The sequence below is a fragment of the Rhinopithecus roxellana genome, chromosome 17 (assembly GCF_007565055.1).
Source record: "Rhinopithecus roxellana isolate Shanxi Qingling chromosome 17, ASM756505v1, whole genome shotgun sequence".
Taxonomy (NCBI): Eukaryota; Metazoa; Chordata; class Mammalia; order Primates; family Cercopithecidae; genus Rhinopithecus; species Rhinopithecus roxellana.
Genome location: NC_044565.1, coordinates 71,247,705 through 71,263,767, shown reverse-complemented (window position 1 = coordinate 71,263,767; position 16,063 = coordinate 71,247,705). Strand labels below are relative to the sequence as shown.

Here is a 16,063-nt window from a genome sequence, read left to right as displayed (position 1 = left end):
TTTCATTTAACAAAAATGTATTAACCACCCTTTCTGTGACTAGCCCTGTTTTAGGCCCTGGACAGAAAGCAGTGAACAAAACAGACAAGGCCTACTCTTTATAGAGTATACGTGCTAATGCAGAGAGCAAACTAGTGTACAGATGGCATCATTTCAGAGGGATGTGCTGTGAAAATAATAAAGCAGGTCAAGAGGGCAGGGGTGATGGTGGCTGAGCACACATGTGTGTGAATGCGAGCCCTAAAAATGAAGTATTGAGGTAAAAAACTTCAGGTTCCTTGAAGGACGTGGGAGCAGAATCGGGAATATGCTACTGGCTACTAATATTAAGATCCTACTTCTTACTCTAGGCTGGTGTGACCTGGGGAAATCTTCAAGGCCTTCCACAATATCCCTGCAACACCCAAAGCTCTGAAGGCCTTAAGGGTGAAGTGCACTGAGACACAGCAGAGGGTGGGTTGAGAGTGGAGTAGGGTAGCATGCCTTGGCTGAGCAGACTAGGCCGGGAGAGTGACCTGGGTGCCTGGCTCTTCACCAAAGAAGTCAGGCAGAAGGCCACGTGCAGTGTCTGAGAAGCATGGGAAAGTTGGTCCCAATCCAAGCTGGCATTGCTGTTTGAGAGACAGCAGAAGGATTCTCTGGTCAGTGCTGTTTCATTGCAAGTAACTGGGAGATCTTGATTCTGGGAGGCTTCATTGAGGTTGAAGATCCAGCCGATGGCTGGGAGCCCAAGGACTACTCCAGTTCTGCAACCAAAATTATTTCATAGGTGACTGCTGCTGTTAATTCAGTGGCCCTAGAAGTGACTATTGTCATTATCCAGAGCCCAATAATGTCAAGACTCACATCTCTGAGAGCCTCTTGGCATCTTCCTCATGCTTGTTGCCTCATGGTTGCAAAGTGGCTGCCACATCTCCAGCCACCATGACTGCATTACAGACAAAAATAGGAGGGAAGCATCTCTTCCCTTCTTTTTTCTAGTCCTCTAGTCTTACATACTTTGCCTTCTCTCCTTGGTCTAATATTTGGTCCTAATGCTTCCCCACTGCTTTCTTTTCTACCCTTGACATTTGGATATCATATCTTCTCATGTGTGTCTCAGTCCTCCAATTCATTTTAGAGGATCTGGGACCTAGACCTGGAAGTCAGGACATCTTTCTAGCTCCAAATCCCCTAACCAGTTGGGCTGCTTTCTCCTCCGTCTGCTCATCTGTCAGAGGCATTTCCCAAGGGCCTTGTAGAGATTTCAGTCATCATGAGTTAGAACCAAATAACGAGCAGGAATGACTTAGAATAAAGGAGTGAGGGGCTGGGGCTTCCCACACGTTTGCCTCTCTTTTAGGTGCCAGTGAACCTTACAACAGAAGGCCGTGAGTCCTAATCACATAACCCCTATGGTGATGCACTAGATTAAATCTCTCCCATCTGCAGACAAGAATGGACAAGGCAGAAGTCCGTGACCTTTTGGGCTTCAGTGTGGCAGAGCTGGTATTGAAACCACCAACCACTTCCCACTTAAGCCTCAAAACCAAATCCATTATGCATAACCTGCAGATGGGTGAGTCCACAGCACCCAGCTCGATATCAGACACAGTATTGGCCTGACTCTGGCCTGAAGCCAAGTTAGAAATAACCAAATTAGCCCTGAGGCCTCCCTTAACTTAATTTTTACAGCTCTGCTTTCAGGATAGTGTTTTTCCCATGACCTTTCTCTTCTCCCTTGTGTTCCTGACTTTCCCTTGGGGAGCAGGGGGTGGCTGAGAACACAATACATCAGCCATCACAGGAGCCATTAAAATCTCCTGCAGATCGCTGGGTGTCAGAGCTGTTTAGGGTAATTCAGCCCTGAAAGCAGCTTTTATCTAGACAGCCCCGGTTTGCTGCCCTGTTGATGGGGGTAAGCTCACTTGGAAGTCCCTCTCCAAGAAGGGGTGTCTGCCTTCCAGTAGGGAGGGAGATGGGCCTCTGGTCTTTGTTCCATGGGATACTTCAGCATTATCAGGCACTCCACCTGTCTAGAGGAACTGTGTCTGGAGCAAAGGAAACAATATAAAAGTAAAAATGAGATCATGTGTGTGAGCATATCTAGTAAAAGACAGGGCCGGTGTGATCATTGTTATTGTCACCACCCCTAACTTCTCATCGTCCAAAAAGAACCAGAGAGAATGCTTTGCCTGAATGAACAGGGTAGGTGCGTGTACACAGGCACACATTGGCAGTGCTCACAGGTGCACACGCAAGCATATGTGCAAGTATGTGTACAAGCACATGTGTGTGCATGCACATGCATGCAAATAAATTCACTCTGAGAAACAAGCTGAAAGAACAGCATGGAAAATTCATCAACTGAAACAGTTTGTGTTGTAGAAAGAGAAAAGGTGATGTGCCCCTCCTCACTTAGCCCCAGGTTTGCTTTGCAATCACTGGCCAATTGCTTAACTTTTCTATATGATTGCATGACATATGAGACAAAAGTCACGGTGTTTCTTTCTTCCCTGTCTACTGACCTATCGTGGTTGTAAGGAGCTAGACTTACTGGAGGACGGAGATGCTACAGAAATGTACCATAAATTGTCCATTGAAATTGAAAGCCTCAACATTCTCAACCCTGTTCATTCAGAATCATGATAACCTCCTTTTATCTGAAGTTAGACTTCCAGTACCTTCCACCATCCACCAAATATAAATGCCAAAATATAAATATGTCCCAAAACTGTGACATAAAGCTTTTCTGTAGTTAACTGCCCCTTAGCCTGATACATGAAGAGGGGTAGGGCCACTCTCATGCCCTCACCTGACCTTGGAGGTAAAATAAAATTAAACATGGGTGGACATGCTGCAGTAGAGAGACACCTGCCAGGAGAGACAGAGAGTCACTATAAAATATTTATGCCTGAGGCCATTTAGTGATGAGTCAAATAGCCCTAAACAACTCATTAAGTCTGGGTAGCACTATCAAGAAAAGGTTAAATTATACTTAGTGGGCTGTATTGAAAATAGGCAGAGCATAATGTAAAGGCAGATTCGAGATCATGGTCACCAGAGATGTCCCTGAGGTGAAATCTGGAAAACACACCTGCAGCCCAGGAATAGAAACGCAGGTGAGGGCTCTGACAGATAGATGGCATCAGGGGCTCATCATAGCGAATGAGCTCAAATGATTTCTACATTTAAAAAATGTTTCAAGGATTCTGGGAAGAGGGCAGTGATGGTGGTAACAGCATAGTTTTTTTTAATCTTTCCAAATCCCTAGGTAAACACAGAACAACCATATATCAAAACTGAAAACCCGTGAACAACATTGACAGCAAAATGTGAAGATAAGGCATTCCCCTAAAACTTCAAAATGCAAGTGAGATAGGTCACAGCACCAACAACCAGAAGACCTGCGTGGCATCAGCATCTGTACCAGATATAAGACAGGAAAGAAACAGGCCTGAGAACAGGAGAACCCCTAAATAACCAAGAGATAGTTGCTAGAAATTACAGAAAGCCAGTATGAGAGCAGCTTCTGAAAGTGGGAGCAGCTTTGCCCAGTGCAGGGGACCGTGAGTACCACAGTCGGATCTGAAGGGGCTGGAGCAGCCTGGCCAGCAAGCCTCATTCCAGGAAAGGGCCCACTTAGAGAAGAAAGTTCTGAGGGTAAAATCAATATTGAGTAGGAAAGGGATAGTAGAGAATAAATAAATAAGAGAATGTCCAGATAAAAGGAAAGGAAAGAAAAGAAACAGACACCTTAGAAAGCAAACTGCCTCTTTTTTTTTCTTTTTTTTTTTTTTCTTTTTTTTTTTTTTGAGGCAGAGTCTCCCTCTGTCACCCAAGCTGGAGTGCAGTGGCGTGATCTGAGCTCGCTGCAACCTTAGCCTCCTGGATTCAGGTGATTCACCTGCCTCAGCCTCCCGAGTAGCTGGGATTACAGGCACCCACACCACACCCAGCTAATTTTTGTATTTTTAGTAGAAACAGTTTTACCATGTTGGCCAGTCTGGTCTCGAACTCCTGACCTCAGGTGATTCACCCGCCTCACCCTCCCAAAGTGCTGGGATTACATGCATGAGCCGCCACGCCTGGCCAAACTGTCATATTTTTGAACACTGTATTTTAAAAAAGGAGTAGAGGGAGTTCTGTGAAATAAAAAAGCTCCTGAACCCTAAAAATTCAGGAAAACTAATCTCACATAAAAACACGTCATAACAGAAGAGCATCGAGATCAAATGTCATTCAAAAGTAAAATAAGAAAACAAAACAGGACACAGAGGGCAAAATAACAAACCTACAGAAAATAAAATCATGCCACAAAGACATGCTTATTGGATGAGTCAGAATCTAACCTTCTGTTATTTTTTAAAATGAGCTAACAGACACTAAAACAATGATACAAGACATGAAAAATAACATAAGTCAGTGTAAGAAAAACTCAGAAATGTGGTGCTAGAACTCAGAAAAGAATTTGCAATAAATGAAAAACTATTTTTAAAAATGAAGGCTAACCTATTAAGGAAAGGAACAAAAAGCCAATAAACACAACAGTTTATGCCTTACAAGAAACAGAAGTAAAAAGAGGGCATTTTTAAAAATGGAAAAGATAACACACATCAAAGACTCTATTTTCTTGTTATATAAAGTGTTGCTGTCAAAAACTCTGATAATTTTACATTTCCTTCTTCAATAAGTCACTTGCTATTTTGCTTAGGTGCCCAAAGTATTTTTTTTCTTTTTATTTGAAGTCCAGCAATTTTACTAGAATACACATGAAGATCCAACATACAAATAATAGAAAGACCTGAAGAAGAAAACTGAATAACTGGAACAAAACAAAATACTTAAAAGTATACCTCCAGGAAAATATCCTTGTTGAAGCTGCTTACTAAAAGAGCACACTGTATACCTAAGAATATTGACCCAGAATGAACGGTACCAATGTGCATTCTAGTAAAATTGCTGGACTTTAAATAAAAAGAAAAAAATACTTTCAACACCTAAGTAAAATAGCAAGTGACTTATTAGAGAAAGAAATTTAAAATTACCAGAGTTTTTGACAGCAACACTTTGTATAACAAGAAAATAGAGTAGAATCTTTAAGATACTCTAGGGAAAAATATCAATACCCAAATAATTCAAGGAATATTTCTCCAGTGACCCCTTTCTGAGGAATTTACTTTAAAACAAGCTTCAGACAACAAAAATGACTAGAGAAATAGCAGCATAATGACTGATGTGAGCAATAAATATAAATTCTTACAGAACTATGACTAAGTAAGGGATAAAGAGGAAAGAGAAGCATATATAATGGCTATCTGCCCAGGGCAGCTATGTATAGTACGCTACACAAAATCACAGGAGAATGGAAAGAACGTACACACAAAAAAAAGTTGAATGCTCTCGATTTTTATATTAATAATGGTGGTAGTAGTAAAGCATTGTGACTCTAATACTGTGTGTAAGGAGAGGTAAAGTAAATGAATAATTACAATATATTCTAATTCAACTATCACATGTGTTCCTGAGAGACATGGTTCTCCGTGTGAAAAAAGAAATGCAGATACGATATAGACGAGGTTAAATAAAAAGTCCTGTCATCCTGAATTTCAGTTGGAAATATCAATATGAACTCATGATGTACCTTGTCATATACATATGTATGTTTATTTCATATAGGTGTATGTTTATACTGATATACATATATGCATGCGCATATATATATTTCCTAGCTCTGTTCACTCAAAAAAATAGAGACAATTACCAACCCAGTAGCAAAAAACCTCCATAGCACCCAGAATATGTACTTAAAATACATTTTTTCCCAGTAAAAGAAACCAGAGCTTTTGAGGAAATGGTTGATTCCAGGTCTGGAGAAGAAATATTTTGTCATATCATATAGCAAAGAAGCTTTAAAAGTCTACTAGGGTCATGTCAAAAGGACCCAGGAGGCTACCACTGACCAAAGATGTGATCATTTGAGCTTTCAGAGGATAGTATTAGTGATTAATTAAAACTCAAAAATATGTTTAAATTCATGGATTCATAATGATGTACAGTTAATTGACCAGCTTCAGAGGATGATAGAGAACCAGCTCAGTATCTTGAAATGTATACGTAAGGAGAAAGAATTGAGCATTTATTCTGCATTTTCTACATGAACTATATTACTCAGTAACCCAAATAGTAGATTAGGGGGAACATCTTTTTATAAATATATTCCAACTAATGTATGAGAAAAGAGGTAAATAAGTAGAATAACATTATTTTGCAACTTGCAATAAATAAATGCATCTAAGCATTGAGCTTTGTTTGATAAGTGCTAACATGAAAAAAGAGAGCAATAATCAGACACAAAATATCTCCTGATGAAAGAACATGACCTGTAGTCTTGCAAAAGGATCTGGTTAGCAATTTGCAGGACAGGGAACATGTTGAACTGCACCATGGAGAAGGATTCAGCAAAATTCAGACTCATGGAAATGCTGCAGGTCAAATAGCCCAGTTTCTTCAAAAAGAGAAAATATGGAGGCCAGGCGTGGTGGCTCATGCCTGTAATGCCAGCACTTTGGAAGGCCATGGATCACTTGAGCCCATGAGTTCAAGACCAGTCTGGGTAATACAGTGAGACCTCATCTCTACAGAAAATTTAAAATTTAGCTGAGCATGGTGGCATGTGCCTGTGGTCCCAGCTACTCTGGAGTCTGAGGTGGTAGGATTGCTTGAGCCCAGGAGGTGGAGGTTGCAGTGAGCCAAGATCGTGCTGCTGTACTTCAGCCTTGGTGATAGAGCAAGACTTTGTCTCAAAAAAAGAAATGGGTGAATTATTATATTTGCCTGGATTTTGGTCATGATTTTTATTTACTGAGACCTAGGGTGCCCATCAAGATGATTCTGTATGCCACAGCATCCATGGCATTTAGTTCAGTCAATGGATGTGGATGAAATTCAATGCTATGGATCTGAATAAAAATTGCACAAATGATCCACATGAGGCATTGAGCGCTCTTCTGTGGTACAATACACACAGGCCTCCAAACTGAGGCAGATCCTTACTGCTGTGATTAATAGTGATGATCGAGAACTTACTTTCCTTTGTATTATGCTTTATTTCTTTGCATTGAATTGAACAGATGAGATGGCTTAGCAACAGTAATAAAACCAGGACAATCACTGTCTAGCCTATTTTTTTTTTTTTTAGTGGTGTACTGTTTATTACTAATTGATTTGTTTCTTCTTGGAGGGTGCTGCAATGTACTTAAAATGAAACCCAGTGCTTAATAGACTTTTCTGTACCCAACTGTCTATAACTAATCAGTATTTTGATATTTGTGAGCTCTTTATGCAGTTTAGATGTGAATGAGTATTAAACTATGTTTCCAGTATGTGGTATGTGTAAGAAAGAGATAAGGCAGTTCTTTTTTTTTTTTTTCTTTCATAAATGAGTATTAATAAAATAGGTTGGTTTGTTTGTTTGAGAGAAGAGGAAAGAGGCAGGTGACCTCCCTCCTCTGCCCCCCATCCCAGATCCTCCCTGGAGACCATTCGATCCTCCTACAGCTCCATAGGGCTTCAGGGACCAAAGCAGACCCTCAGCAGGGGAGATATGAGGACCCTTAGATTATCTGCTCGGCATCTAGCCAGCCTCACTGCTAGTCTCACTGTGCTGATCTTCTCTCCAAAAACTGAGATTTTTATCCTATTGCTTATGACACAGTCTCTCTTTCTAATGTCTCTGCATACTGACCTTGTAAACACTCCAGTTACTAGGTTTCCCTTATGACACTGCCTTGCTCCCAGGTCCTCTCTGGGGACCAGCGCCTCACCCTGAGTACCTGCTCTGCTTGGCTGATACCTTTGACCCTGCACAGCCCACGCTGCGCTAGGCTAAGTGACTACAGGGGCCACTGCGGGACTTTCTGGGATGGAGTGTCACTCACCTCAGTACACTGACCACACTCTCACCTGTCCCCTCATAGTGGCCTGCCTACTCTCTGGGCCTGAGCAACCTTGATATGGTCTGTCCTGGCTAGAACTGAGCCCCAGGCTCAGGGATTTCAAAAGAAAAAACAAACACTCAAAAGTGTTTCCTAGGGATTTCCTGGGGAGCCAAGCCCCTTTTCAAGCCTTGAACTTGGACTCAGAAGATCTACATTTAGTTCCTGGAGTAACCAGTTATCTACTTCGTATGCTGCAGACCAGCCACTCAACTCCTCTGAACTTGAATTTCCTGATTTTTAGAGGGAATACTGTAACTCCACTTGTAGCACTACAAAGTTGCAGCAAGCATAACGCATTTCATGCATATGTGAAAGCGCAGTGACTGGCCTATGTTAGGTGCACAGTAAACACTGAGAGGTTTTCGCCCCTTTTGTGAGTGGAGATTACCTCTCAGGTGCCTGAGGTACAGCCTCCCACCCCAACTCCTTACCCAGGAAGAAGGACAAGGCAAGTCAGGAAGCACACAGCTTCTACCTGGCGATCAAGCCTCACCTTGACTCCTCCTGTCCCCTGGAACCACTCTTGCTAATTCTCTTGCCTCTTGGGTTTTAAACCTGCTCACTTTGATCCACAAAGTTGTGCCCATTGCCTTCCACTTCAGCAAGACTTTTGAAAATCAACCTAGGATCTACCTGTCTCCTCATGATTCTGACTCAACCTGTCTTAGCATAGAGCTGATCTCGTGTCTCCCCTGCCCGAAGTACCTGCCAGATTCTTCCTACTTAAAGCAAGAGCCTACCCCTCGGGCAAGGATGTGGAATTAATGAGAGTCTGTCCCTGGCAAGTCTCAGTCCAGTGCGCAGCTAAGAGAGGTCAATAGTGTATGGAGCAGCTTCAGAGAGACACTATAAACAAAACAGAATAACAAGAGTCCCCTTATGCAAAGTCACAGGTATCCACAGCTCTGATGGATCAATCACAAAAATCAGATTCTGGTATTACGTAAGGTTCTGAAAAAGACAAGGTGGATCAGGGACTCATGTAGGGACAATTTGACAAGGCTTGGAAGTCTTCAAGGCAGAAATCTGGGAAGGGTTTAATCACCCCCAAAGGACCCTTGGACAGAGAAGGAGGAACCCTCAATTTTGGTTCTTTCTCCAGTACTGATAGGCTCAGAAAAGTCACTTCTGCTCCCTAGCCTGCTGTCTCTCCACCTGGACAATTAGGTATGTAAGACTAATGTACAAGTCTTGTTGAGTATTAGATTCTCTTGAGAATGTTTTTTACATATTTCAAGTATTGCCTTCTCATCCCCACCCAGGATCTACTGAATTTGAATCTCCAGGGCCCTAGAATCCATATGTGAAAAGTCCTCAGGTGGTTTGGAAAACACTGAATTCAGAGATCTGCAAGGTCCCACTGTGCTGTGACATTCTCTGATGACTACAGGATTGCAGATAGTAAGGACAAAGGGAACCAGCAGAATGAAGCTAGAGCAGGACAAGCCCACACACGAGAAGCAGGACAGCCCTCGTACAATGAGCAATAAACTCAGTAACTCCATACCCCCAGAGGCGGTGCCAGTGGAAATCATAAATTGATTCCAAGCAACTCTGGGCAGATTTATGAGGGTCAGAGCCATCCGAGGCAAGGAGGACCACCATGCCTTGAAGGCTGCTGGGAGCAACAGAATTCTGGCAAGATAAATCATGGCTCTGACACAGGATGGCAAATCCTCTCTTCCCACGGAAGCCACTTTAGAAAGTGTTGCCTCTCTAGGCCCATCCATCTGAAATCACTGAAAATCAAAACAAAATTTTGTGTATGGAAACCACTGGAGACTAATATATGTCCACTAAATTGGGAAAATACAGGTCCCTTTTATTGAGAAATGACCCTGGAGTCTATCCTTTATGAAATGGGGGACATAAATTTTGAGATTGGATATCTGCTTCCCACAGTGAAAACTTGAATGCAAAGTTACACACGTTTTAAACCATAGTCATTGTGCATCTCTAATGCTGAATGTTGTGCTGAGCACTTTGCCTAGGTCATCACCTAATTCTCACCAAAAGTCTAGGTGGTATGTCTTACAGTCTCCAATTGTTCAGATTTAAAAGACTGAGGCTGAGAGGTTGTACAGTCTACCTTATGTCTCGCAGCTGGCCAGCAGCAAAATCCAGAACGAGAAAACAGCCTATCTGAATCCAAAGCCTAAACCCCTCTTCCTCCCTCAGCAGATGTCTCACCTTGTAGAAGTAGAAGCCCAGCATCTCTGGGAATATTTCAGAACCCTTAGAATAATCTTAACCTAGGCTGAAGTGGTTCCTACTGAGGGTGAGATGCTCAGGTAGTGTGCCAAGCCCATACCTTTAGATCTCTTCCCTAGCACACTACTGAGAAGAAAATAATAATAATAATAATATATATATACACACATATGTATTCATATAGAGAGAGAGAATATGTATTCATATATGTATTAGTCCATTCTCATGCTGCTAATAAAGACGTGTCTGAGACTGGCTAATTTAGAAAGGCAAGAGGTTTAATTCACTCACAGTTCAGCATGGCTGGAGAGGCCTCAGGAAACTTACAATTATGGCTGAAGGGGAAGCAAAACACATCCTTCTTCACATGATGGCAGGAAGGAGAAAAATGAGTGCCCGGTGAAGGGGGAAGCCCCTTATAAAATCATCAGATCTTGTGAGAACTACCATGAGAACAGTATGGGGAAAACTTCCCCCATGATTCAATTATCTCTATCTGGTCCCTCCCATGACACATGAGGATTATGGGAACTACAATTCAAGATGAGATTTGGGTGGGGACACAGTCAGACCATAGCTAGCTAGCTAGCTAGCTAGCTAGCTAGCTATCTATCTATCTATCTATCTATGTTATATAGATACATGTATTCCCTCATTTTCAGGGTTGAATTAACTAACTGAACTGCCATGCTTCTGCCCTGTGATTGATAAGGCCACCCTCACAGCCAGGCTACTTGCTGTAAGGAAAGCCTGGGTCTGCAGAACAGGTTTCAAGGAACTATAGATAAGGAGAGGAGTGGATTTCCCAACTTCTTTTCTGAGGCTTTATTTTTCTTCCTGCCCCCATCCTCCTCCCCAACCCACTGAGTTTATTATTTTTTTTTCACTCTGAAATCCCTTTTTATTTTGTAATGATTTGTTTAATCTTTTTTTATTATTATTATACTTTAAGTTCTAGGGTACATGTACACAATGTGCAGGTTTGTTACATATGTATACATGTGCCATGTTGGTGTGCTGCACCCATTAACTCGTCATTTACATTAGGTATATCTCCTAATGCTATCCATACCCCCTACCTCCTCCCCACAATAGGACCCAGTGTGTGATGTTCCCCTTCCTGTGTCCAAGCGATCTCATTGTTCAATTCCCACCTATCAGTGAGAACATGCGGTATTTGGTTTTCTGTTCTTGTGATAGTTTGCTGAGAATGATGGTTTCCAGCTGCATCCATGTCCCTACAAAGGACACAAACTCATCCTTTTTTGTGGCTGCATAGTATTCCATGGTGTATATGTGCCACATTTTGTTAATCCAGTCTGTCACTGATGGACATTTGGGTTGGTTTCAAGTCTTTGCTATTGTGAATAGTGCCCCAATAAACATATGTGTGCATGTGTCTTTATAGCAGCATGACTTATAATCCTTTGGGTATATACCCAGTAATGGGATGGCTGGGTCAAATGGTATTTCTAGTTTTAGATCCTTGAGGAATTGCCACACTGTTTTCCACAATGGTTGAACTACTTTACAGTCCCACCAACAGTGTAAAAGTGTTCCTATTTCTCCACATCCTCTCCAGCACCTGTTATTTCCTGATTTTTAAATGATTGCCATTCTAACTGGTGTGAGATGGTATCTCATTGTGGTTTTGATTTGCATTTCTCTGATGGCGAGTGATGAGCATTTTTTCATGTGTCTGTTGGCTGTATGAATGTCTTCTTTTGAGAAGTGTCTGTTCATATCCTTTGCCCACTTCTCGATGGGGTTGTTTGTTTTTTTTCCTGTAAATTTGATTGAGTTCTTTGTAGGTTCTGGATATTAGCCCTTTGTCAGATGAGTAGTTTGTAAAAGTTTTCTCCCATTCTGTAGGTTGCCTGTTCACTCTGATGGTAGTTTCTTTTGTTGTGCAGAAGCTCTTTAGTTTAATTAGATCCCATTTGTCAATTTTGGCTTTTGTTGCCGTTGCTTTTGGTGTTTTAGACATGAAGTCCTTGCCCATGCCTATGTCCTGTATGGTATTACCTAGGTTTTCTTCTAGGGTTTTTATGGTTTTAGGTCTAACATTTAAGTCTCTAATCCATCTGGAATTAATTCTTTTATAAGGAGTAAGGAAAGGATCCAGTTTCAGCTTTCTACTCATGGCTAGCCAATTTTCCCAGCACCATTTATTAAATAGGGAATCCTTTCCCCATTTCTTGTTTTTGTCAAGTTTGTCAAAGATCAGATGGCTCTGATCTGTAGATGTGTGGTATTATTTCTGAGGGCTCTGTTCTGTTCCATTGGTCTATATCTCTGTTTTGGTACCAGTACCATGCTGTTTTGGTTACTATAGCCTTGTAGTATAGTTTGAAGTCAGGTAGCATGATGCCTCCAGCTTTGTTCTTTTGGTTTAGGATTGTCTTGGCAATGCAGGGTCTTTTCCAACCCACTGACTTTAAATTCCCAGGTGCTGTTGGCACGGGATCCATATTCACAGAAACTCCCCTGGCCACATGTCCTGCTGTCCAGGACAGCACCAGCCTTGGGTACAGACAGGAGTCAAGGATACACTCACATTTTTAGAGTTTGGGACTTGGCGGCAAACTTTCCTACCCCCTTGCTTTTTTTTAATATGCCAATCCAACCTCTTTTACAGACAAAGGAACTAGATCAAGATCCCCTAATCAATAAATGATGAAGCTGCCCCCAGACCCTGGTGTTCATGCTGCTTTCAAAGTCTGTGTTCTTTCCACATCACCCCTCACGTGGTGATGTAGCACAGCCCACATATATATTTTGGGCACAGGAGTGGGTAAAAGGGCAACTGGCCTAACTAGCTCTGCTAAAAATGCCTTTATAAAGAGTCTGAATTAGCAAGTTTGCCCTCTTTATGATAAAAATAGAGTCCAGGCATGGTGATTCATGCCCATAATCCCAGTACTGTGGGAGGCTGAGGCAGGAGGATCACTTGAGCCCAGGACTTCAAGGGTGCAGTGAGCTATGATTGTGTCACTGCACTCCAGCCTGGGTGACAGAGTGAGACCCCCATCTCAACAAAACGTTTTAAAAATTAGCTGGGCTTGGTGGCGTGGATCTGCAGTCCCAGCTACTCAGGAGACTGAAGCAGGAAGATTGCTTCAGCCCAGAAACTCGAGGCTGCAGTGAGCCATGATTGCCCCACTGCCCTCAGCCAGAGCAAGACTGAGACCCTGTGTCAAACAAACAAACAAAAAATCAGAAAACTAACAATCAGCCATTCACACCCAAAGTGAATGGCTCCATTACCTTCTAGCCCTTGAAATGACCATTCAGAAACCAAACAGAAATCAACATCTTCCTTTGCCAAAAAAAAAAAAAAGCCCAGAAAAGTGTTGAGGACTCCGTGTTGAGTAGCATATGCATTAGAACCCCACCCAGAACTTCCATCTCCCAGACTCCAGGCCAGGGGCAGCATGACGAAAACCCGCCACAACTGACCCAGTTTTCAGATTAGCAACTCTGCCCACAGCAGTCTCATTCTATTGCTTATAATCAGCAACCCAAGTTAAGCTTTCATATTTGCATCACTAAATTAGTGTAGTCTTCAGAAATGTTTTCACTTTGTTTTAGTGAGCAAAATTATGCACACCCAAATTAATGTTTCCATCATTTTCCTTAGACTTGAACTTAATCTCTCTTTCAAGGGAATTTCTGCAATCTTATAAGATTTTTGTATTTTAAGTAAAAGTAGTTTATCAACAACACCTTTTTAAAGGTTTTTATAGGTTGTAAAAATGTTAGAATTCTGGCCAGTATGAGATCTGACAACTCCCCAAGGTTTGGTCTGGCTCAAAGATAGAAAGTTTGAAAGGAAATGGCCCACGGTGGGTGGGGGGGCAGTTTGTGCTGAGTGTTCTTGTGTTGCCCCCAGAAGGCCACCTAAGGACATTGGGTGGGACACAGAACACCAGGAACCGGGTGAGGGGGGCTGGGAAAAGGAGGAGCATGCACCAAAGACAAATTTGACCTGTTTTTCCATTTCTTATACTCTGTTGCATAGAGAGCCTGAAAGCTGTTTTCATTGCATTTCCAAATGCAAGCTGGTTTTAAATAAGGAGCCTGAGCCCTGCCTTGCCTTGCTGCAGGTCTGTTAGGGAGCGCCTGACAGGCAGGCCAAGCCATGGCCCGGGAGTACAGGGCTTCCTGCTCCCACCACCGGCCTGGGTCCCTGGGCCAATGTAGCATTACAGAGCTTTCAATTCTCTTTTTCAATTGTCTCCAAGTTAAGAGGCTCCTATATGCAATGCTAAGCCTTTGGGAGCAGGTTAGTTGCAGTCAACAATAGCATAGATTGAGTACCTGTTGTTTGCCCAGCAGCGTGCTTGGCTCAGTGAGACCCTGGGAGAAGACTCAGGTACTGCCCACACTTATCCCACCGGCAGGGGCTTTCTCCCCTTCCTGGAACTCCCCAAGTGCAGTGTTGGCTGGGCCTTCCTGTGGCTTGCTATTCTTGCTGTCCTGTATTTTTGTTGGTTGCATCCCTTTGGGTCTCTCATAGAAGCCTATAAGCTTCTTAAGGCCAGGGTCCATCTTAAGTCTGCTCCATCTTTGTCTCTGACTCAGGGTCTGGTATCTAGTAGACTTTCTACGGAAGTTTCCAGTTCGATGGCTGATTGGTGTTTCTTCCCCAACCTTGGTGCCATCTTGGATGGAGGGTTTGGGGCCATGGAGCAGACATCTCAGAGGTCACCCAGGGAGGCCCACTGGGGGAGGGAGGGCCTGATCACATAAGTGACTGCCTCTCCTCTTGTGCCACAGTTCATTGGCTGTTCACCACATGTGGGGCCAGTGGACCCCATGGTCCCACCCAGGCGCAGTGCAACAACGCCTACCAGAACTCCAACCTGAGCGTGGAGGTGGGGAGCGAGGGCCCCCTGAAGGGCATCCAGATCTGGAAGGTGCCAGCCACCGACACCTACAGGTGCGTATGGGAGAGGGGGAGGGGAGGGGCAGACCACCCCTCCTGAAGAGGCCTGGAGTCTTGCCTATGGGTACATGCTCCTGGGGTACCCAGGCATGCCCAGGTTCAAAGGCCACAGACTCAGGCCCATAGTGGGGTGTAGAGGTTGGAGATGGGGAGATATGGGATAGTGAAATATGGCAACAAAAGATGTTTTCTTTGTCCTCAAGAAACTCACGGGCTCTTGCTGGAGGTGGTATGCATGCATGAGCTAGCTTCAGAATTCTTGCTAATAAGGATAATTATGGTGGCCTGTTCATTGAATATTGCTTAATGCTCTTCAAATGAGGCGTGCATGTAAAATGTTTGGGAAACAGAAACACAATGCACCTGAAACTGATGCTCTTATCCTTGCACCTCCTTTCCTGGGCCTTCACTGTTGGTAAGCAGAGCAAACTGTGCTGGAACGCTCCTCCCAGCCCCAACCCTACCCCAGCCCCCAGTATTCCCTTAGAGCAGGGCCAGGCTCAAGGAGATCCAGCTCCACTTGACCACTTTGAGGCCATGGCATCGAATGAAGCTAATGGTAAGATTAGAGGGCTGGTGGAGATCCTGATTGCAAGACCCCCTCCTGGAGCTTCTGGTTCTGCAGGTCTGGAGCAGGCGCTGAGAACTGACAGTTCTAACAAGTTGATGTCGATGCAGCCTTTTAGAACCTCTGAGCTCGATCAAGTCTTGGACTTAGATAAACCTGGCAAGCCCCTAAATGAGCTCTATGTCTAGGCAAGGCCAGTGCCGCCATCCTCATTTTACAAATGAGGACACTGAGGCTCAGAGAGTCAGGAGCCTCCCCACAGTTACACATCCAGAAGCAGCCTCCACCTCCAGAGTTCTGGGGCAGGGCCTCATGCAGCCCCTCCACGGAGCATGGCGGGGCAGGTTAAAAGGAAAG

At 43.4% G+C, this 16,063-nt stretch overlaps 1 protein-coding gene across 1 annotated transcript in view; it reads left to right on the top strand.

The window, feature by feature from the left end:
• Positions 1–16,063, top strand: part of ALK (ALK receptor tyrosine kinase) — a 767,947-nt gene that overhangs the window by 687,212 nt on the left and 64,672 nt on the right. The window contains exon 12 of the mRNA XM_030921204.1: positions 14,970–15,132. Coding sequence (XP_030777064.1) covers positions 14,970–15,132 — 163 coding nt within the window. The remainder of the gene's footprint in view (positions 1–14,969; positions 15,133–16,063) is intronic.